At 40.9% G+C, this 25,002-nt stretch overlaps 1 protein-coding gene across 1 annotated transcript in view; it reads left to right on the forward strand.

Annotated features, from left to right (window-relative positions):
- LOC129685406 (cytochrome P450 2J4-like) overlaps positions 1-25,002 on the forward strand; it is a 45,057-nt gene that overhangs the window by 8,844 nt on the left and 11,211 nt on the right. The window contains exons 5-8 of the mRNA XM_055618950.1: positions 5,091-5,267; positions 7,491-7,632; positions 11,265-11,452; positions 19,119-19,257. Of these exons, the coding sequence (XP_055474925.1) occupies positions 5,091-5,267; positions 7,491-7,632; positions 11,265-11,452; positions 19,119-19,257 (646 nt within the window). The remainder of the gene's footprint in view (positions 1-5,090; positions 5,268-7,490; positions 7,633-11,264; positions 11,453-19,118; positions 19,258-25,002) is intronic.

Raw genomic sequence — 25,002 nt, forward strand, 5'->3', positions numbered from 1 at the left:
CAATGGTTCTAGAAAAAACAAGTAACAATGTTTTTAGAAAAACAAGTAACAGTGTTATAAGTGATTAAGATTGTTTCTATGCCCCTCCCTTCCTGCCTCAGAGTCACCTTCTGAGTGTATGTTCTAGCTCTTCAACTTGTTTTAAAATTCCTCTTTCTACACAGTACAGTATCTGAAAGAAATGTCATTTACTCTGTTGTTGGGTATTTGAGTTGTGCTAGCTTGAGTGTGTTAAGAATAATAAACCCATGAATATTCTGGTACCAGTGTTTAAGTGAACATATCCACTTAGGTGGATTTTAGTCTGCTTTTTTTTTCTTTTCTTTTTATTATTATTATTAATTACACTTTATTCATTTTGTATCCCCCCATAAGCCCCTCCCTCCTCCCCTCCCGATCCCACCCTTCCTCCCCTTTCTGCATGCATGCCCCTCCCCAAGTCCACTGATAGGGGAGGTCTTCCTCTCCTTCTTTCTGATCTTAGACTAACAGTTCTCATCAGAAGTGGCTGCATTGTCATTTTCTGTGGCCTGGTAAGGCTGTTCCCCCCTCAGGGGGAGGTGATCAAAGAGGAGGCCAATCAGATTATGTCAGAGGCAGTCCCTCTTCCCATTACTATGTAACCCACTTGGACACTGAACTGCCATGGGCTACATCTGTGCAGGGGTTCTAGGTTATCTCCATAAATAGTCCTTGGTTGGAGTATGAGTCTCTGGGAAGTTCCCTGTGTTCAAATTTTCTTGTTCTGTTGCTCTCCTTGTGAAGACCCTGTCCTCCCCAGCTCTTACTATTTCCCACTTCTTACATAAAATTCCATTCACTCTGCCCATCAGTTGGCCATCAGGCTCAGCATCTGCTTTGATAGTCTGCAGGGCAGAGGCTTTCAGAGGCCCTCTGTGGCAGGTTTCAAGGTTGTTTCCTGTTTTCTTCTTCTGGCTTTCAGAGGCCCTCTGTAGCAGGTTCCTAGGTTGTTTCCTGTTTTCTTCTTCTTCTGATGTCCATCCTCTTTGCCTTTCAGGATGGGGATTGAGCATTTTAGTTAGGATCCTCTCTTTTGCTTAGTTTGTTTAGATGTACAGATTTTAGTGGGTTTATCCTATGTTGTATGTTTATATGAGTGAGTATATACCGTGTGTGTCTTTTTGCTTCTGGGACAACTCACTCAGGATGATCCTTTCCAGGTCCCACCATTTACCTGCAAATTTCATGATTTCCTTATTTTTCATTGCTGAGTAATACTCCATTGTATAGATGTACCACAGTTTCTGCATCCATTCTTCAGTTGAGGGGCATCTGGGCTGTTTCCAGCTTCTGGCTATTACAAATAAAGCTGCTACAAACATGGTTGAGCAAATGTCCTTTTGTGTACTTCAGCCTCTTTTGGATATATGCCTAGGAGTGGTATGGCTGGGTCTTGAGTTTGTGTCAGAGACAGTCCCTGTTCCCATTACTAGGAAACACACTTGGAGACTGAGCTGCCATGAGCTACTTCTGTTCAGGGGTTCTAGGATATCTCCATTCTTCGTCCTTGGTTGGAGTATCAAGTTCAGAAAAGATCCCTGTTCTCATATTTTTTTATTTGCTTGCTCTCCTTGTGGAGCTCCTGCCCCCTCCAAGTCTTTCTATCTCCCCTTTCATAAGATTACCTGAACTCTGCCCAAAATTTCGCTATGAGTCTCAGCATCTAGATCGATACCCTGCTGGGGAGAGTCTTTCAGAGTTCCTTTGTGGAAGGCTCCTGTCCTATTGCTTGTTTTCTCCCTCATCCAATGTCCATGTCCAATTGCCTTTCTGAATGAGGACTGATCATCTTACCCAGGATCCTCCTTCTTGCTTAGCTTCTTTAGGTGTACAGATTTTAGTATGTTGATCCTATGTTATGTTATATAAGTTATGTTATATAAGTGACTATATACCAAGTGTGTCTTTCTGTTTCTGGGATACCTCACTCAGGGTAATCTTTCCTAGTTCCCACCATTAGCCTGCAAACTTCATAATTTCCTTGTTTTTAATTGCTGAGTAGTATTCCATTGTGTAAATGTACTACAATTTCAGTATCCATTCCTCAGCTGAGGGACACCTGGGTTGTTTCCAGCTTCTGGCTATTACAAATAAAGCTACTGTGAATATGGTTGCACAGATGTCCTTAATGTAAAATTGAATCAAAATACACACAAATCAGCAAATGAATTCAATACAGACCTAGCCATTTCCATTTGTTTTTTGTTTGTTTGTTTTCCTCAAAACCTCAATTTCTTGTTGCTTGTGTCATCCATATTACTAACCTTTTCAACTATGTTACTGATTTTCTCATTGATTTTGAGGACTTTTTTTTTTTAACCTTAATGACTTTCTTGGCTAGGTCTGTATTGAATTCATTTGCTGATTTGTGTGCATTTTGATTCACTGATTTTTTTTTTTATGATTTTTGGTTTTTGGAGACAGGGTTTTTCTACTTAACCTATGCTGTTCTGGACTTGCCTTGTAGACAAGGCTGGCCTCGAACTCACAGAGATCTGCCTCTCTCTGCCTCCCTGAGTGCTGGGATTAAACGTGTGAGCCACAACCAGCCCACTTATTATTTCTATTAAGAAAACTCTTGAATTTTTTATGTAGCACTTAACTTGATTTTAGTATGCTTGGGTTCTGAACAAACTTGTTCAGAATTGATTTTTAGTTGCTTCCTTACAAGTTGTCCTTTCATAATTCCTGTGCTTCTGTATTACACTTTATATCTCTTCTGGAGTATACAGAGGTAACAGTTGCAGAGGTTTTAGCTTTACCATATGTTTAGCTTTACCATGCAATGACTCAAGAGAATGAAGCTGAAGCTCACTTACTCGTCCTTTAAAAGTTCATGGTTATGAGTCTTAGTATCTACTTTGAAACACTGCTAGGTAGAGTCTTTCAAATGCCCTCTGTGGTAGAATCCTGTCATACTTTCAATGCACATCCCATTTGTCTTTCTAAATGAGGACTGATCATCATACCCGGTGTCCACTTTCTTGATTGTCTTCTTTAGGTGTATAGATTTCATTATGTTTATCATATCTTGTAGGTGTATATAAGCGAATATATTCCATGTTTGTCTTTCTCCTTCTGGGATACTTCACTCAGAATGATCTTTTCAGATCCCACCATTTGCCTGAAAATTTCATGATTTCCTCTTTTTTGATTGCTGAGTAGTATTCCATTGTGTAAAAATACCACAATTTCTGTATCCATTCCTCCATTAATGGACATCTGGGTTGTTTCCAGGTTCTGGCTATTACAAATAAAGCTGCTACAACCAAACTTTTGGCAAAGTACAGGAAATAATATGAAAGAAGGGGAGTTAGTATGATATGGAAAGGATAGGAGCTCCACAAGGATCAAACATATCTGGGCACAGGATCTTTTCTGAGATGGACACTCAACCAAAGACCATGAGTGGATATAACCTAGAACCTCTGCTCGGATGTGACCAGTGATAGCTCAGTAACCAATTGGTTTCCTATAATAAGAGGAACAAGGACTATTTCTTTTTTTTTTTCTTCTTTTTTTTCAGAAACTCAATGGCAGGCTCTTTGACCTCCCCACCTCCCAAGGGAGGAGCAGTACTGTTAGGCCACAGAGAAGGACTTTGCAGCCAGTCCTGAAGATACCTGACAAAACAAAGTCATATGAAAGGGGAGGAGGTCCTCCCCTATCAGTGGACTTGGAAAGGGGCAGGGAGGAGATGAGAGAGAGAGGGTGGGATTGGGGAGGGAATGAGGGAGCGGGATACAGCTGGGATACAGAGTTAACAAAATGTAACTAATAAGAAAAAAAAATTTAAAAAAGTTCATGGTTTCTCTTTAACATGTTCTGTTTCTGTAGATTGACTTCTCTATGAGGCACCCAAATGTGAATTTATTCTCACTTGTGCTATCCCCACAAACTTGCACTTTATTAGCAAGTTCAGGAATGCCCTTAGCTAAAAACTGAGAGATTGGTTAACATGACTTATTGGTACAAAAAGGAGAATAAAGAGGGAGATCAGCTGCACTTATTGCCCACATTATAGTGTGTGGTTGTCTTCACTCTTGTGGTAGTTCCAAATCCAGCAGCTCCATTGCTTTCCTCCTAGTAAGCAGAGCTTAGGAAGTTCGTGGAGTACAGTGAGTGCCCAGACAACTTCTAAGTGTGTGTATGTGGTGGGTGGAGATTGATGGAAGAGACAAGCAGGTGGTAAAGAGTGGTAATGAATATTCTTGTCATGACAAATCATATCAGGTACTTTATTCACCATTAATTTTAATTCGGTAATGATTGCCATCTTACCACGTAGAAATTAAATCATGTTGGGGACATGAGCACACATGAGCATACAGCTACCTGCACAGTGATAATTTCCCTGAGAGAAAATAAATCCTTACAAAGAATTAGAAAGAAAGTGAAAAGATGCCTATCACTTTGACCATAATCAAGCTCCAATAACTTGACTTTTGAGTATTATTTTCATGAAGTGAAGGATGAGGCTCACACTAGTTTAGGAGATGCTATCTATTCACAGTAAATACCGTCTGCATAAAACTGAAAGAGAAATGCATTCAATGTGACCATAGAAACCACCAAGGCTGAACTGTGTAGAGGAACATGGATAATGATGAAGATTTGAGGGGTTTCTTCTCTGTAGGTATCAAAGGTACAAAGCACTATGTTCAACTTTGATTGTAGTGGATGGCTGTTGGGGATTGTGAGTCAAGAAGCGAAGCCATGTAATCACATTGGTAAGTGTTCTAGGAACTATTTGCTAAATGATCTGAGGAGGAATTAACAGTGTATTCAGAAAAAAAAATATTGATTAGTATGCCACCATTCAGATAGGAGAGATAATGATGTAGACCAGTGAGCAAGGAACTGGGCTCATTAAAAGTGCCCTGTTGCTTCATATGTGCTGGATGGCACAGTTGAAACATTGTATGTTCAGTGGTGAGAGGAAAACAAGAAACCAAGATCACCCCAAAGATCTACTAAAAGAAACAATGGAAGGACAGTATTGTTTTAAAATGTGAAAAAGTTACTCCATGGTTTGATTCTCTAATATGTTCTTATTTTTTCTTTATAAGCTCTACAATGTATTTCCATCCATAATTACACATCTTCCTGGACCACACCAAACAGTTTTTAGAAACTGGGAAAAACTGAAATTGTTTGTTTCCCGAATGATGGACAGTCACAGGAAAGATTGGAATCCTGTTGAGCCGAGAGACTTCATTGATGCTTTTCTTACAGAAATGACAAAGGTGAGGAAGATGATGTCTGGGTCTTTTATGGTGGTTTGAAAGTTTCCAGTTGATCTTGCATCATGCTGTCATACACTTAAGCACATACCATTGCACAAATTCATTACTAGATAAATCCTTATGCCTGTGTAAAAGATCAACTTCTTCTGAGGATTGTGGAGACTCCATCACCGTGATGCTCCAAGCTCTCAGAAGGCACTGATATCCTTTGCTATGGCTCCTTCCTTCATTGTCAGTGCCAGGCTTGTAGAACCTTTCACCTCTCATCATCTGCTTCCATCTTTACATCTCCTTTTTCTGGTTCTTTTGCTCTGGTCAAGCTCCCCTCTAATAAGAATAATTCATGCTAATATTCCTCTCTCAAATTAATCATACCTGCAAAGTCAATTTTAGCTTATCAGTAACATGCATGGCTTATAAAATAAAGATCTGGACATCTTTGTAGATCACTGATTAACATACTGTGGGAATATAACTAGGGAATAGCATTTTATAAATGCATAATGCAGTACACCAGGAATACCACTAGAAGAAAAATATTAACTTCTATTTGGCATGAAGTTCTAAACATAGTAGATAATGTAACTATATACCCCTGCTTACCCTTCACCCTTACCTGAAGGAACTATCCACAAAGGAAAACTAGCAATTAAACTTCAGAGCTCTAGTTTTACATGAGTTGGTCGAAGCCAGTCCCCTTTCCCATCTCAGTCCACACCGAATTTAACTGAATACTGGAGTTTAACTCCAAGGTCTGGGTTGGACCTCTGCCTTCGTTTGACCCCATGTCAAGACTCTCCAATGATATAAAGGATGGAAAGTAGCCAGTTGCAAGTATGTGTTACTTATGCATATTGTGACAATACACAACAAAAACAATGTGAGATTGAAGATTTATTTTGGTTCAGAATTTCAGGAGTTTAATCCATCATTTCAGAGAAGGAATAGCAGAGCAGCTTAGCTTCTGATGCAAAGGAGTGTGGTAGCACCTGCACAGCATTCTGTACCAGGAGTCAGAAGCAGAGGCAGAGTCAAGGGCACTGTTACACCTTTGCGTTTCTCCCCTGGTGATGGACCCTTCAATAAACGTCACCTCCTAATTCTCCTGAACCCGCAAATAAGTCTCATCAACTAGGAACTAAGCATGCCAAACATGAACCAGTAGGAGACATTTCAGATTCATAGTATAATGTTAATTGTCCTGCTATAATCTCAGTAGGGCCTCTGGATAATCCATTATATCTTTCATAGGCTCTTTGACTCACTGGATTCCAGGTTCCTCCTCTGATCAAGTGTATAGTGGTATAATGCCTGCCCACTTTCTCTTTTATTTCATCAACCCATTTCATTTCACATAATTTACAATGACTAAGATGTGTTTTGTATTATTCAGAGATTTCTAAAGGTATAAAACTAAAAGCCATTCTAATAAATCCCATATACATACATATGTATAAATTAGAAGCTGTGCTCCAGATAGTCCAAAAATGACTGTCTAACAATACAAAATCCAAGAATCCTGTAGTTGTTCAGTCCAAGAACTGGATGTCTCAGCTGATCTTCATCATATGTCAGAATCCTGAAGAAGTAGGCTTTGAGGCCAGTGAAGGAGCTGACTTGCCAGTGACAATAAAGGCAAGTAGGGGATGAACAAAAACTTTATTCTTTCATATCATCTGGATAGGCTGCCACCGGAAGGTGTCGCCCAGATTTAAGATGTACCTTTGTATTTTAAAATTTTGTATCAAAGAGGTGCCTTCTACTTTAAATGATTTAATTAAGAAAATCTTTCTCAGTTGTATCCAATAACGTGGAGTTTAGTTCATTCCAGATATAATCAAGTTGACAACCAAGATTAACCATTGCAAGTATTTCTCTCACTCTATAAAACTAAGTCAGAAAAATGTAAATTGAGCACTGTAGACCATGCTGTGACTTAGTGATGCAACTGATACATGAAAGCAAATGCTCCTTTGTATCCAATTATTTCCCATTTTACCAAAAGCTTTTTTCAAAACTATAGTTATGAGAAAAGAATTCTATTGGTTCTTATCCACTCAAGGGCTTTGGATCAACCTCACACTTAAAGGAGAACAACACTATCCAATGTGGTCAAGGGGAATATCATTTAGAAGTATTCTTTCTAAATTTGTTTTCCTGTTCTTGAGATAATCACAAATCACCTAACAATAACAACAGAAAATGACACACTGTCTTCTTTAGTATCCTGACAAGGCTACGACAAGTTTCAATGAAGAAAACCTCATCTGCAGCACTCTGGACCTCTTCTTTGCTGGAACAGAGACAACATCTAACACGCTGCGCTGGGCTCTGCTCTTCCTGACTCTAAACCCAGAAGTGCAAGGTGAGCAAGTGCTGAAGGCACTAGACAAGGCAGAATGGTGCTTCTCAAAGTTGTGGCTTAGATTGGACCAGAGCTAGAATGGAGAAGAGGAAGACATGGAACAGCTGTGAAGCAAGGTGTTCTGGGGAAAGGGCATGGCCTTCATATGTCCTTTTAGAATTGTGATGAGTCGTGAGTACAGCCATTATAGTCTATGCTTTGTAGAATCTTCAATTCCAGGGGAAAATAGACAAGTAGGCTGTCGTGTCGTTGTGGTAGGTTCCTTCAAAGGGTAACACTGTCCCGTGAAAATCGACTAAGTCCATCCTTTCTTTTCAGCAGTTCCTTCTCATTTTCTCCTGGATAACATCCAGACACCTCAGTATGATCCTTGGCAACCTGCTGATGTTGGCTCTGCTTTCCACTCTCAACCATTCTGCATGGTACCTCCTGCATTACATTTTCTCCATTGGCATTGCTTTAATCTTTCCTCTAAATACAGTCTTGGGCTTTTCATCTACCAAGAATGTACTATCCCAACTTCTTCAACTTTCAGACAAATTTTCTGAAATACTTCCCCCCAAAATATTTTCAATTCTTCTAAGAATTACTGCCTGGGAAATTACTGCTGTGCTCTTCCTTGAGAGATGCTGCAACGTGCCCCATTAAAAGGCTTTGCACATTGTTTATGTCTCCACAGAGACTTTCAGGCCCTCAAAAATAGTGGCCCAGTCCATCACTTTTATTCCTCAAGATTACTGAAGATTGTATCAGATGGGAAGTAACACTTTTTATTTCATGAAATATTTTTTCAAACTTTTGTATATGAGTGAAGCATCAAGTCACTGTAGCATATTCAAGCCAATTATTTTTTTCATTGATAATTTTTTGATTTCTTTTTCTTCATTAATTACACTTTACACACTTTGTATCCCCCCATGGTTCCCTCCCTCCTCCAGTCCCAATCCCTCCCTTCCTCCACCCTCTGCATGCATGCCCCTCCCCAAGTCCACTGATAGGGGAGGACTTCTTTTCCTTCCTTCTGATCCTAGTCAATTAGGTCTCATCAGGAGTAGCTGCATTGTCTTCTTCTGTGGCCTGATAATGCTGCTTCCCCCTCAGGGGGAGGAAATTAAAGAGCAGGCCAATCAATTCATGTCAGAGACAGTCCCTGTTCCTATTACAATGGAACCCACTTGGATACTGAACTGCCATGGGCTACATCTGTGCAGGGGTCTTAGGTTATCTCCATGCATAGTCCCTGGTTAGAATAGCAGTCTCAGGAAAGACCCCTGTGCTCAGATTTTTTTGGTTCTGTTGCTCTCCTTATGGAGTTCCTGTCCTCTCCAGATCTTACTATTTCCCACTTCTTTCCTAAGATTTCCTGCACTCTGCCCAAAGGTTGCCCATAAGTCTCATATCTACATTGATAGTCTGCAGGACAGAGATTTTCAGAGGTCCTCTATGTCAGACTCCTGGCTTGTTCCCTCTTTTCTTCTTTTTCTGATGTCCAGCCTCTTTGCCTTTCTGGATAGGAATTGAGCATTTTAGCAAGAGTCCTCCCTCTTGATTAGTTTCTTTAGGTGTACAGATTTTAGTAGGTTTATCCTATATTATATGTCTATATGAGTGAGTATATACCATGTGCATCTTTCTGCTTCTGGGATAGCTCACTTAGGATGATCTTTTCCAGATCCCACCATTTACCTGCAAATTTCAGGATTTCCTTGTTTTTTATTGCTGAGTAATTTTTCATTGTGTAGATATACCACAATTTGTGCATCCATTCCTCCACTGAGGGGCATCTGGGCTGTTAAGCCAATTATTTTTACCCTAAGATAAAAATAATAATAGTAACCACAATGTCTCCCGTGTAGTCAAGATAAATTGGTCACATCTCAGGCTCCATTCACTGTTTGAGACAGGGCCTTTCACTGGTCTGGAACTCACCAAGTAGACACACTGTCTGGCCAGGGGGGCAAAAGCATCTGCCTATCTCTGCCTCCCCTTTACAGTGGGATTAGAATCACATGTCACCATACCTGGATTTTTTTACATGAATTCTAGGGATCAAACTCATACTTGCATAGCTATCACTGTATTTACTGAGATTTCTTTCATGTTCAACCTTTTTATTGATGCAAAGATGTATGTATTCATGTGGTACCTACATTTTTGTTTCTGTGATACAATACCATAACTAAAATCGATCTATACACTGGAGGGTTATCTGGACAGAATCTGTAACTCTGCAGAAAGTATGCAGTGGGTATCATGAGCATAAAGCTGAGACATCAGGTCTCAACTGCAAACACAAAGCAAAGACAAAACTTTAAGTAGGGCAAGGACAGAAACTCTCATACCCATCCACATCCACGAGCTTCCTCCAGCAAAGCGCTGCTTTCTAAAGGTTCCAGGGATGCCCAAACAGCACCATTAACTAGGACAAAGTGATTAAATACTACAGCATATGCTCTACATTTTTCATTTAATCCTTTTCGTTTGAGCCTTGGTCTCTACAGGCTCATGGTATGTTATGATCCAAATTGCATTTAGTCTAACTTTACAAGCCCCATAGCCTTTAACAGTCTCGATACTACTCAACAATCCAAAGTCTCTTCTGAGACTCAAGGCAATCTCTTAACTGAGACCCACTGCAAATCCTAAAAGCAGGTTTACATACATCCAGCATACAATGGCAAAGAATCTGCTGAGCCTCGAAGAATGTAAGTAGCTTCAGCAGCAAAAAGAGTTCACTATGAGTTTGCAATATACGTTCCACTCTGATATATCTCCTTAAGAAATCACAATCTACAGATATTCAGTTCACTGAAAGTTTGTACTTTCTCTATAAACTCATGTTGTGAAATCCAGTTACAGGTGGAGTGGTGTTAGGAGGTACTTGGCCCTGTGAACTGAATTAGTTCACAAGGGATACCAGACAGGCCACTGAGATGGTTCAGCTGGTAAGGGCACTGACTGCAAGCCTGACGGCCTGAGTTCAATCCCTATAGCACAGATGGCAACAAAAGACGACTGACTCCTACAAGTTGACCTGTGCACGTCACTCTTTCATTTGGAAACATGCAAGCACATACAAATAGAAAAATGGAAAATCTTCTAAATGTTTCTTTAAAATGTATATGTAATATATATTTCTAATATGTTTCTCATATATTATATATAATATATATAGCAAAGAGAGTCCCTTCTTCTTAGGTTACTATGACACATAGAAGCTTTGCCATCTAGAAACAAAACATTAATCCTCATCAGATAAGAAGTCTCCTGATGCCTTGATTGTAGATATCCCAGACTCTCAAACTCTGAATATTAAGCTTTTACTTTTTCTAAACCATTAGGTGAGGAGAACTTATTTACAGAAGCCTGAATGAGTATTTCTATGAGCTTAGTTATACTGATCACAGCTATTCAGTTCAGGATACTTGGAGAGCTATGGTTATGCTATAAGCACAAGGAAAATTACAGACAATTTTTCAAAACAGATTTTTGAGGAGATGAGGAACATGGTGTTTCTTTGTAAACAGAACACTGGGTGAAATGTAGAAAGGTAAAGGCTTGGAGACAGCTTCTCTGTCTTCAGAAGAAAGCAGTAAACACTGAAGCTAACAGAGCCCCCTGTTTTCTTGCAGAGAAAGTACAGTCTGAGATTGATAGAGTGATTGGCCATGACAGGCAGCCAAGCACAGACGACCGAGAGTCCATGCCCTACACCAATGCTGTCATCCATGAGGTGCTGAGAATGGGCAACATCATCCCCTTGAATGTTCCCAGAGAAGTAACCGCTGATAGCACATTGGCTGGGTACCACCTGCCGAAGGTAACTTGGCACTCTCAGCTTCTGACCTACAGTCCAACCATGGCATTATATGAAGAACCCAAACATAAAAATAAAAATAACACACACACATATCAGATATTATTTATAACAAAATGTAAGCCTTTTTCCAATGTCTGTAAATGATATTTACATGTACTGTGAGGAACAGAGAAAGGAAGTTTCCTTGCTGAAATTTGTTCAAAGTTGGATTTATTTGCTAATTACATCCTTGCATGTTCCTGTGCTAATGTGGACTCACAGGACTCTGCATTCTTTTGTTATTGCCATATGTGTGCTCTGAGGTGTTTTCCAAGTTTACAACTTTCCTATAGTTTATAACTTTCTATCTCACAAAGAAAACTAGTCCAAAGTAAAATATTAATTATAAGAAAAGAAGAGAAAAAGTATATAGCTGCCAAGCAAACATGATAAAGGTGCTTGTTTCAAAATGCCTTAATCCCCTTTTCGTTTTTTTTTCTTTTTTTATTGTTTATTATTATTAGTTACATTTTATTAACTCTGTATCCCAGCTGTATCCTGCTCCCTTATTCCCTCCCAATCCCACCCTCCCTCCCTCAGCTTCTCCCTGCCCCTTTCAAAGTCCACTGATAATGGAGGAACTCCTCCCCTTTCATCTGACCCTGTTTTATTGGGTATCTTCAGGACTGGCTACAAAGTCCTCCTCTGTGGCCTAGCAGGACTGTTCCTCCCTTGGGGGGTGGGGAGGTCAAAGAGCCTGCCATTGATTTCCTGTCAGTATTGATGCCCATTTCATACATTAGAACACTGAGACTCTGTAAAAATAAGCTCACATAAGCCCTCTCTACTACAATATACAATGTCAAAAGAGTTGGGATCTGAAACTAAACCTGTTCTCACTGTTTGTACTGCCCAGTACTTACTGTGTTAAACATTGAAAGATCTCCCTTATACTTTTCTTCATAGATCCCTCCTACATTCCTTCTGTTCACACATCATATGCAGACCTCAGCTTAGGATCTACTCAGGAATTCTGCAGAGAGCTCTCAGGACCATACCACACTCTTTCTGTTCAAGGCACAATTATCATCCCTTACATACTTTTCTGGATACTGTATATTGAACAAAATCAGACATTTCTTGGCAGTCACAAGATAAAGGCCCCAGGTTGCAATTCAGCATGTAACAAGGGGTAGGCAGAGCAGATTAATCTTCATGTCAGTGGCCAGGAAGAAGAAGGGAAGCCTGCAGCAGACTACCTCCCCACTCTTTATATTTCACTCAGTTCTTCAGCATGGAGGATGATGCCACACAGAAAAAGTCTACTGCCATTAGATAATGCTCTCTGAAAATATCCTCACACTTACTATCAGTAGTATTCAGTTGTAATCTCCTAGACGATTATCTATTATAAGAGTCCAGAATCAAGATTAACTACCAGACGTAGCCTCTGTGGCAAGATCCTTAAAATGTATTCTCTAGGAGAGTCTTCAAAGTTGAGATCTTAAGAATCTACCCTAGGAACACATAAAGTCCTGCATTTAGCCCCAGAAAACAGACTACTTCAACATATGTCTTCTGACATGGATCATCAACGTCAACTCTAAGAGTGGTTCTAGACACTGAAGATCTAACTGCATAATATGCGAGGGAGGCAAAGAGCTATGACCTCACCTGGACTTAGCTCCTGAAGTGGATACATCTCTGCCTATGGTGCGACACTACAAAAAAATTGTTACTTTCCCATAGGGTTAACTTCTACATTGGTATGATGCAGTGAAACCCACGGCACAGGATCATGTGGAGTCCTTACAGAAAGAGAGGTCATACGTGTAGAGATTTCCACTCCAAATAATTTTATTTTTTTATAATTTTTATTTTTTACACACCTGTAGCGAGAATTTTGGTTTACCCAGAAATGTTACAGGAATATGTTTTTGTTTCAGCCCAACTTTTGGGATATGGGGGTTTCTTCAGATTGCCCACAGCAGCTCACTATGATTTTTTTTTAATTGTCAGGGGAATGATTTTGCTAGCTGCAGATGATTTATATTTGGAGTTCTGGGAACTCTTCAGAGTGTGTGTAAATGCTATAGCACTGAAAGGAGTTGCTACTGATGCTGCCCCTGTTATTGTTGCTGCTGGTTTGCTGGTTGTTGCAGTTTATTGTAGTTTCTCAAACGGTCATGTACAACAGGAGGAGAAGGAGAAATTAGACATTCTGATTGCAAAAATCGAACTTGCTCTGAGGAACTCACTGGCTTTAATCACCAAGAAGTAGTCAAACAATATTGTTGCCCCCTTTCCCTTCTAGCCTTCTTTCTTTCCTACCTATTTTGAGGGAGTTGGAAAGGTAGAATAAGTATGGAGAAGTGTGATAGGAAAAGGCACCCATAGTGTAGCCAAAAGTCCAGATACAAGTGGCGCCCAGACATGTGACTAGGCAGAATGGGAAATCTGATTTCTAATGACATAGAAGAAATGGCAAAAGAAACAAGGATGGATATCTTGTTTCAAGACATCAACAAAAAGTTTATTGTTGCTGCTACTGCTAGGCCATTTTTTTCTTTTTCTTTTTCTTTTTCTTCTTCCAATATTCTGTTTCAAAAAAAAAAAAAGGTCAAGGAAATGGCTGAACAAGTGGAAAAAATCGTGAGTGGAAATGGAGGGATCTAAGAAACAGAAATGGCTGAAATGGGAAAATGAAAAGGGTAACTCTACTCTCTCATTTCTGAAAGGGTTGCAGAGTTGGCTGTACAACTGGGAAAATGTAGCTGTAGATGGAAGCACTTGAAAAGTGAGTAGCACCAGAAAGGCGGTAATAAAAGGCTCAGACCAAGTGACTGAGCAAGGTAACAGGAGTTATCCCACGAGGGAAACAAACTGTGCTAGAAGGCCCATCTAACACCAAACACTCATTTTCCAATCTCTACAGCCCCTGCATGGGACAAGAAACTAGGTGTGCAGTGGGGGAGGTGAGGGGCTGCTATGCAGGGCAAAAGAATCAAAGAAAAGCTGAAATAGCCCTTTCAAAAGAAAGAGTTAATCTTGAACCAACTGTGCTGCCAGAGATACAGGAGAGGTGGCCTGGGATTGCAAAATCTCTATAGGTTTTTGCAGTAATCATGCGGCACATGCCTGCTAATGATATGGATCATGTTTATGATGAAATGATAGGGTTGAGGTGTGTTTAAAGAGGCTATGATTTCCTATGGAATATACTCACTTTATGTAAAACAATTTTAAGTAACTTGGTTACTCAAAATAGAATTATTCCCCAAGACTAGAAGGGGTTGGTAACAGCTGTGCTAGGGGCCTGTCAGCAGTCACGACGGTTAACATAGTGGAGGGAAGAAGCTGCAAATATTGAACAGTGAAATAGAACAAAGGAAATGAATATTGTCAAAGATAAGTTGCCGAGTGAAGAGTGGAACTCTGATCTATAAGAACAGATTTGATTTGATGGCCCCGTTATAGAATAACATTGCTTAGTGGCTTTAAGAGCTTGGGGAAAGTTGAGTCCAATGAAAGGTCCACCTCATTTAATGAGATTATACAAGTGTCTAAATATTATGCAAGTCTCTAAATAGCTAAGATTATACAAGTCTCTAAATTTTGCAAAGATTGATTTCAGCTACAAATAAAGCTGCACCAGGCCCTGACCAGAGGCAGATAGAGCCCCTTACATTTGAGAACACAAATACCAAATATAAAAGTCATTAGTCTGTTAAAGGTACAGGGAGCATCAATGGACGAGTAGATAACGGACACAACTGATTTGGATCTCATAAGTACGATGCTAATATCATAGGACAAGCTATTGCTAAAGGTCTCCGATATCAAAATGCCTGGTGCTTTAATTGTAGTAAATTTATTCATTTGAAAGGAAACTATGACCAAGTTGCTAAAGGGCTCAGATCTCAAAATGGCCTGTGTATTCATTGTGAAAAATATGCTACTTTCTTCCAGAAAAGTGAATGAGCCTTTCTTAGGAAATGGTGTTCCTAAATATCAAACAGAAAGAACGCTTAGGATTCCCGGGGTATGCAGGCAAGGGATACCACTGGGCCAATGAGTGTAGGCCCAAGGTGACTTTGTATAATCAGGAAAAGGCTTTGGGGGACCAGCTCAAGGCTCTGCAGCATAAACTATGAGCTGTTTCCCTCCTGTCATCAGAAAATAACAAGCAGAAAGAAAAACCACAACTAAGTATTGCTGGTCTCACACACACTACAGTAGGGAGTGCTGTTCTAGGCTTAGGTAGAGGTATACCTCTTATCCTATCCGCAAAAAATTCAGTGTCACAAAATAACTATTGGAGTTTATCATCTTCTGCCCTCGAGGACAGTAGGGATGATCTTGGAGAAGGAGTGGATTGGCTTCCCAAGGATTCATTGTACATCAAGAATTATAAATAGGGGTTTCAAAGGATAAATTAAAAGTATAGCCTATGTAAAAGAGAGAGACATGCAAATTAATGCAAGTGCTAGGATAGCTCAGCAGCTACTGGTTCCCTACATCAAAAGCAAAGTCACTCCAGTAGAAAAACAGGAGGGTTTGGGAGTACTATAAAATGTGTATCAAATAATGGTCAGGTCAAAATTAAAATTATAAATAAATAGTGTTGAAATAGAAGGTTTGCTGGATACAGAAGCTGATGTAGCTATCATTTCCCAAAAATATTGGAATTCAGAATGGTCACTTCAAAGGATTTATATACAATTTTTTAGGAATTGGGACATCGTCTCAGATAAAGCAAAATGTGTGTTGGGTTAAATGTGTGAGACTGAAAGGTCAAATAAGATTAAGAACGTACCTGGCTGACATACAGTGAACTTATAGTGGAGGAATATTTTACTACAAGGGGCACTCAGACTATTCCTGCAGTCCCAGAAACAGTTCATGATGAAATTAGGGATGAAATGACATGCTCCTGGGGAAGGTATAAGATATATGTCGTCAAAAAACAATCGCAGGCTATGCCAATTGTCCATAGAGGGAAATTACAGGAATTGAAGTTCCAGATTTACTAAGGGAGGCAGGAGGAGACTGCTGAAATACCAACAGTCCTGACGTTAAAATGGTTGGTAGACAAGCCTATACGGGGAGATCAATGACCCTTAACTAAGGAAAAATTACAGGCAAATGAACCGCTGTTACAAGTGCAGCTGGAGACTCAGCATATACCAGCACATGGAATTTCCCTGTGTTTGATATTAAAAAAAAAAGTAAGTCAGAAAAATAGAGGATGTTAACAGAATAAGAGTGGTGAACAGAAACAATCCAAGATGGCGGCACCAACCACACAGAGACTCTGAACAGCAGCTTAGCAGTGAGAGCAGAACGACCTACAGACCATACTGTGGACTCCCATAGCCAACATCTGTGTTTCTCAGGTGAGAGGAGATCCCACGGGGAAACTCGAGAGTCCAACTTCAGGCTACCCAGCTCTTCCCCAGAAAAGTTCCCAGGCTGGCTTTTGCCTGACACAGCCATAGCCCGGGGCAACTCAACCAGTCCCACCCTCTGTGGATACTTTCTGGGACCAGGGACAAGACTCCAAACTGGGCAACCACTCTCACCGTCCAGCAGACACCTTCTCAGTATCAGGGGCTCCAATCTCAGGCACCTACTCTCACTGTCCACTGAAGTGGATGCCTTTTGGTACAGGGGTCAAGTGGCTCCAAACTTGGGGTCCACTCTCCCCTTCCTGTGGACATCTTCAAGTACCAACGACTCCAGGATCCAAACTCAGGTGACCACTCTCACTGTCCCATGGAGAGGATACCTTCTGGTACTGGGTGCACTCAGCTCCAAACTCAAGGTTTATTCTTACCACCCCGGGCACACGGCCCCAACCACAGGCCTCCTGAAAGCAACACCAGACACTGCTGCAAGGCCCAACTCATGTCCCGAAGGAGACCAACAGGACCTCTGAGCTTACAGGCTCTCTAAAAAGGCTGCACCCAGAAAGTACAGTGTCTGAGCACAGTGCCTGGGCTCACTAACCTCAGAGCAAGAAAGCTAGTAGTGGGGCAGCTAACTCCAGGACTTCCCTTAGTGAAAGGAGGATCCCTGATTTCCTGAGGAATCCACTTGATCCCCAGAAGGAAACATCTAAGGAGACCCACCAGCAATTCCCTGAGACCCACCCGCCAGTCTGAGATCATGCTCACCACTCTAAGAAGGGTTCCTGCAGGAACGTCCAGCTTCCTTCCCAGGGCTCTTCCCACATCCAGTAGGCAACAAGATCTAACAGTATACACCAAAACAACCAGATGGGTAAAGTTCAGCATAAAACCAATCAGCACAAGCCAAAACAATACGGCCTCCCCCAAACCCAGTTATCTCAGAAAAGCAGCCCTGAATATCCTGACACAACTGAAACACAAGATGAACTTAAATCTATGCTTATAAAGATAATAATGAAAGAAACGAGTAAAATCCATAAAGAAATACAAGATGATACAGTCAAACAAATTGAGGTCTTTACAAAGGAAATACTTAAATCACTGAAAGAAATACAGGAAATTTCAAACAAACAGGTGAAGGAACTGAACAAATCGTTTAATGAAAGGCAGGAAAATACAAACAGGTGAAGGAAATCAATAAAACAGTTTAAGATCTGAAGATAGAAATGAAACCAGCAAAGAAAACACAAACTAAAGAAATCTTGGCGAGAGCACTTAGGGAAGAAAAGAAGAACTACAGAGGTATGCATCAATAACAGAATACAAGAGATGGAGGAAAGAATCTCAGGTGTAGAAGACACAATGGAAGAAATTGATGCATCCATCAAAGAAAATATTAAATAAAAAAAAATTCCTGACACAAAACATCCATGAAATCAATGACATCATGAAAAGAAGACACTAAGACTAACAGAAATAGAAGAAAGAGAAGATGCTATCTTTTTTCCATTGTATGGTTTTGGCATCTTTGTCAAAAATCAGGTGTCCATAAGTGTGTGCGTTTATTTCTAGGTCTTCTATTCAGTTCCATTGATCCACCATTCTGTTTCTACGCCAGTACCGTGCAGTTTTTTATTACTGTTGCTCTACAGTACAGCTGTGGAGCAGACGTGACTCAAAGAGTGCAAGAGGGCAGCCTGCACTAAGGTAGGAAAAAGTAACAGACATGCCAAATTGGAGAGAATGAGAAAATGGTTCAGGTGATAGAATGGACGCGTGAGTCATATGCGGTAAAGGCACGTTCTGGATAGTCCAGGCTCCACGCCGGCAAGCCTGATGGATTGCTTACTCTGCATGCTTGATTTGTTCCTATCCTGCTGATGGACTGGGCTCAGAAGCTCAGTACTGAGGCCTGAGAAGAGGGAAGCAGGGATGGAAGACCCAACATTGTCTTTTGCAGACCTTCCATAATCCTCGCTGTAGAAAGCAGCTGTGTTGATGGTTATTTACAAGATGTCCCATTATCTTCCCATGGATGTTCATATGTATTCTCACTATCACATGCTGACCTCTTCCCACAGACCAACATTTTGTAATAAAGAGAACTCTAACAGCCATGGAATATTCTAAGAACACACAATCCATTATTGATCTGAACTAAAGATGGTGTTTCATGGAGAGCTGAGGGTATGGACACAAATGGAATGATGGGAACCCCCATGGCTTGTCTGGGTCTGTTGTATGCATCAACCCTTAATACTTTTCTTTCTTCTTAGGGTACCATGGTCCTGACCAATTTGACTGCTCTGCACAGGGATCCCAAAGAGTGGGACACTCCAGAAACCTTCAATCCAGAGCATTTTTTGGAGAACGGAAAGTTTAAGAAGAGAGAATCTTTTCTACCATTCTCAATGGGTAAGTGGTAATGAGAAGGAAACAAGCCAGAATCCTACTTCATTTTTCTCCTTCTCTTCTGCCTGGAGATCTTTAATTTGAAAATCTCCATATAGCTCTAACCAGTGCTGCTCCAAGTTGTTGTTGTTGGAATCCCAGTGTCCTCTGGACCAAGCACTACTTCTCACCCCTTCTATCTCTCAAGCTCTCCTTTGCTTCTGATAGAAATTTTGGCTTCCACTGTTTTGCTTTCCACAACATTTGAAACAGAGATCATGAAATCTGAATACACGCCATCTTTTCAAAGTCTTTAAATATTCAGCTTATTTTTGGTGATGATCCTTCGAAGGTAAATATCTCAGATTTGTAATGAGATGGGAAGCAGCATGGGGAAGTGTCTACCTACTCACTACAGTGGGAATATCAAACAATAATAGTAACTGTCGGGGCAAGATGGCGGCGCTGGGAGGACTATCATTCTGAGGAGCAGCACAGCAGGATTGGCACAGTGACCAGCAATCAGAACTCGCGGCCATAAAACACAAGTGATTGTGTTTCACAGGTGAGAGGATACCCCACGGTGGGGGATTCAATCAGCTTTAACTCACCCGGCTAAACCGAGGAAGAGATCCTGGTTCCGCCAGGCACTTGGTTGCCAGGCCAGAGCTACACGCCAGCGTGATCTGGTCACGGTCCCAGACTGAACTGTGGGCCCACAACACCATAGACTGGATTTCCCAATCAAGAGATAACACCACGGAGCGGGAAACGATTGGGACCGACCTCAGGTTAACCAGACATCCCCTGGAAAAGACTCGAGTTCCGCGGGTGCCCCAAGAGCCAGCCCGGACCCAGAACCGGGACACAGGTGCCTGCATGGAGCCCAGTCTGCATGCGTGATTCGCCACCTCAGATAGAACTGTGGGCCCCAGGGCACCAGACTGCGAGCCTCTGGCAGGAGGAAACCCCCAGCGGAGGGGGTCAGCAGCTCTAACGCTTAGGACACCCAGCACCAAAACACTTCCTGGACTCACGCAGACTCTAGTGCAGGCAGGAACGCTGTGCTCTGCCGCCATTATTGAGTTCCCCTAGGGCACTGGGACACACAGCTGCATCCTCAGACCTACAAAAGCCAGAGAGCCATTACAGCAGCCCTCAGATACTGTGCCAAGGATCAACCAGTTATCCCTAGCTAGACTGTCAAAACTGTGGGAATCCCTGGTCCTTCAAGAGGGCTGCACCCACAGCGTCTGGACCAGAGTAGTGCCTGCGGCCGCCATCCCAGACAGAGACATACAGCTTCTGGTCCAGACTGAGGCACCCAGCCTCCAGACCAGAGCAGTGCCCCCAGGTGCCAACTCAACCTAGGTGCACATTCTCCAGGTCCAGAGCAGAGCAATCAGCCTCTGGCCCAGAGATTTGCTGAGTGCACCTCCCACTTTCCCGGACAGAACTGTATGTCCCAGGATAACAGACTGAGTTTCCCTGTTGGAAGAAAACCCCACAGCTAGGGAATCAGCAGTTTCTTCAAGAGGACTGTACACGGAAATTTAGTGAGCAGCAGCACACTAAATTTATAACAAGAAACCCAGCAGTGGGGCAGCTGTCTTGAGAAATTCTATGGGTAAGAGGAGATCCCCCCACTGCCTAACATAGACCACAGCTACTACTCAGGGCTATAAACCTGAGGTGAGCAGTGGCAACTCCTGAGAAACACTGGCCATACAGTGACCATAACCAAAAAGCAGAGAAGGACTCCTTCAGGAAAAATCATCTTCCGACCAAGGGGACACTCCCTACCTCAGGACTCCAGGAAGCACAGAAACTAACAGCCAACACCTAAATCAGCCCAAAGGGTAGAGGTCAGCGTAAAGGCTCAACCAACAAAAGACAGAGCAATATGGCATCTCCAGAACCCAGCCATCCAAGGGGCGAACAGCCCTGAACAATGCAGCATAATAGAAAATCAAGAAGATGACCTTACATCTATGCTGATGAAGAGGATAATAGAGGAAACAAATGAAATAAATAAAGAATTAGAGGAAGATAAAACCAAACAGATCATGGCTATCCGTAAAGAAATGGAGGAAGATAAAGACAAGCAGATTAGGGCCATCCGTGAAGAAATACAGGAAGATGCAGCCAAACAGCTTGTGACCTTCAGAAAAGAAATAATTAAATCACTGAAAGAAATAAAAGAGACAGAGTTGAAGGAACTATAAGAAAAAGAGGAAAATACAAGCAGACAGGTGAAGGAAGTAAACAAAACAACTCAAGACCTGAAGATAGAACTAGAAAAATTAAAGAAAACACAAATGGAGGAAATAATGGAGAGGAAGAATTTAGGGAAGAAAACAGGAACTACAGAGGTAAGCATAACCAACAGAATACAAGAAATGGAAGAAAGAATCTCAGGTGTAGAAGATACAATGGAAGAAATCGATGTATCTGTCAAAGAAAATGTTAAATCCAAAAAATTCCTGACACAGACCGTACAAGAAATCCAAGACAATATGAAAAGACAAAACCTAAGAATAATAGGAATAGAGGAAAAAGAAGACTCCCTTCTCCAAGGCCCAGAAAATATTTTCAACAAAATCATTGAAGAAAATTTCCCCAAGTTAAAGGAGAAGCCAATAAGGATACATGAGGCCTACAGAACACCCAACAAATTTGACCAGAAAAGAAAATCCTTCCGCCACATAATAATCAAAACCGTAAGTACACAGAACAAAGAAAAAATACTAAAAGCTGCAAGGGAAAAAGGCCAAGTAACATATAACAGCAAACCCATTAGAATCACACCTGACTTTTCAACAGAAACTATGAAAGCCAGAAGGGCCTGGACAGATATCATGCAGACCCTAAGAGAACACAGATGTCAGCCCAGGCTACTATACCCTGCAAAACTCTCAGTCCTCATAGACGGAGAAAACAAGATATTCAATGACAAAAACAAATTTCAGCAATACCTACACACAAATCCACCATTACAGAAGACACTGGAAGGGAAAATTCAACCCAAGAAAATTAGCTACTTTCAAGAAAACACAGGAAATGATTAACCTTACTACAGCAAAACAAAAAGCAACCAAGCACACAACCTTATGAACACAGCCAACATCAAAATCAAAGGATCTAACAGCCACTGGTCATTAATCTCTCTCAACATCAATGGACTCAACTCTCCAGTAAAAAGACACAGATTAACAGAATGGATACGTGAACAAAACCGAGCAATCTGTTGCATACAAGAAACACACCTAAGGCACAAAGATAGACATTACCTGAGGGTAAAAGCTTGGAAGACGACTTTCCAAGCAAATGGACCCAAGAAAAAAGCAGGAGTAGCCATTCTAATATCTGATAAAATAGACTTTCAACCAAAATTAATAAAAAGAGATGAGGAAAGACACTTCATACTCATCAAGGGAAAATTCCACCAGGAAGACATCAAAATCCTGAACATCTATGCCCCAAATACAAGAGCACCCACATTTGTAAAAGAAACATTGATAAAACTTAAACCACATATAGATCCCCACACATTAATAGTGGGAGACTTCAACACCCCACTCTCAAAAAAGGACAGGTCAACAAAACAGAAATTAAACAAAGAAACAATATCTCTGACAGAGGTCATGAATCAAATGGACCTCACAGACATTTACAGAACTTTACACCCAAACACAAAAGAATTTACCTTCTTCTCAGCACCTCATGGAACCTTCTCCAAAATAGACCACATAGTTGGACACAAAGCAAGCCTCAACAGATACAAGAAAACTGAAATAATCCCTTGTATCCTGTCTGATCACCATGGAATAAAGCTGGACTTCAACAACAGAAATAGCAAAAAGCCTACATACACATGGAAACTGAACAACTTGTTACTAAATGACAGCTGGGTCAGGGAAGAAATAAAGAAAGAAATTAAAGCCTTTCTAGAACTCAATGAAAATGAAGACCCAAACTTGTGGGACACAATGAAAGCAGTGCTAAGAGGAAACTTCATAGCACTAAGTGCCTTCAAGAAGAAATTCGAGACAGCTCATTCAAGCAACTTAATGGCCCACTTAAAAACCCTAGAAAAAGAAGAAGCAGACACAACAAAAAGGAGTAGATGGCTGGAAAAAATCAAACTCAGGGCTGAAATCAATCAATTAGAAACAAATAAAACAATTCAAAGAATCAATGAAACCAAGAGCTGGTTCTTTGAGAAAATCAACAAGATCGACAAACCCTTAGCCAAGCTAACTAAAAGGCAGAGAGACACCACCCAAATCAACAAAATCAGAAATGAAAAGGGGGACATAACTACAGACACTGAGGAAATCCAAACAATCATTAGGACTTACTTCAAAAGTCTATACTCAACAAAATTTGAAAATCTAAATGAAATGATTGATCGATTTGACTTACCAAAGCTGAATCAGGACCAGGTAAATCAATTAAATAGTCCTATATCCCCCAAAGAAATAGAAGCAGTCATCAAAAGTCTCCCATCCAAAAAAAGCCCAGGACCAGATGGCTTCAGCGCAGAATTCTACCAAACCTTCAACGAAGAGCTAACTCCAGTTCTCTTCAAACTATTCCACAAAATAGAAACAGAAGGAACATTACCAAACTCATTCTATGAAGCCACAATCACCTTGGTACCTAAACCTCACAAAGACCTACCAAAAAAAGAGAACTTCAGGCCAATCTCCCTTATGAACATTGATGCAAAAATACTTGACAAAATACTTGCAAACCGAATCCAAGAACACATCAAAGATATTATCCACTATGACCAAGTAGGCTTCATCCCAGGTATGCAGGGGTGGTTCAATATACAGAAATCCATCAATGTGATCCAACATATTAACAAACTGAAAGAAAAAAACCACATGATAATCTCCCTAGATGCTGAAAAAGCATTTGACAAAATCCAACATCCATTCATGTTTAAAGTACTGGAGAGATCAGGGATACAAGGCACATATCTAAACATAGTAAAGGCGATATACAGCAAGCCTATAGCCAACATCAAACTGAATGGAGAGAAACTTAAAGCAATCCCACTGAAATCAGGAACAAGACAAGGCTGCCCACTCTCTCCAAATCTCTTCAACATAGTTCTGGAAGTCCTTGCTAGAGCAATAAGACAGTTGAAGGAGATCAAGGGGATACAGATGGGAAAGGAAGAAGTCAAATTATCACTATTTGCAGATGATATGATAGTATATATGAGTGACCCCAAAAACTCTACCAGGGAACTCTTACGGCTGATAAACACCTTCAGCAAAGTGGCCGGATACAAAATTAACTCCAAAAAATCAGTAGCACTCCTGTATACAAAAGACAAAAGGGCTGAGAAAGAAATTAGAGAAACAACACCATTCACAATAGCCACAAATGACATAAAGTACCTTGGTGTAACCCTAACCAAGCAAGTCAAAGACTTGTATGAAAAAAATTTCAAGTCTCTGAAGAAAGAATTAGAGGAAGATATGAGAAGATGGAAAGATCTCCCATGATCATGGCTTGGCAGGATTAACATAGTAAAAATGGCCATCTTACCAAAAGCAATCTACAGATTTAATGCAATTCCCATCAAATTGCCAACACAATTCTTTACAGACCTGGAAAGAAAAATTCTCAACTTCGTATGGAATAACAAGAAACCGAGAATTGCTAAAACAATCCTCTACAATAAAAGATCTTCTGGAAACTCAATGGACAACACATGCTGGAGAGGTTGTGGAGAAAGGGGAACCCTTCTCC

This window comes from Psammomys obesus, unplaced genomic scaffold (assembly GCF_907164565.1).
Source record: "Psammomys obesus unplaced genomic scaffold, mPsaObe1.curated_primary_1811, whole genome shotgun sequence".
In the NCBI taxonomy this organism is placed as follows: Eukaryota; Metazoa; Chordata; class Mammalia; order Rodentia; family Muridae; genus Psammomys; species Psammomys obesus.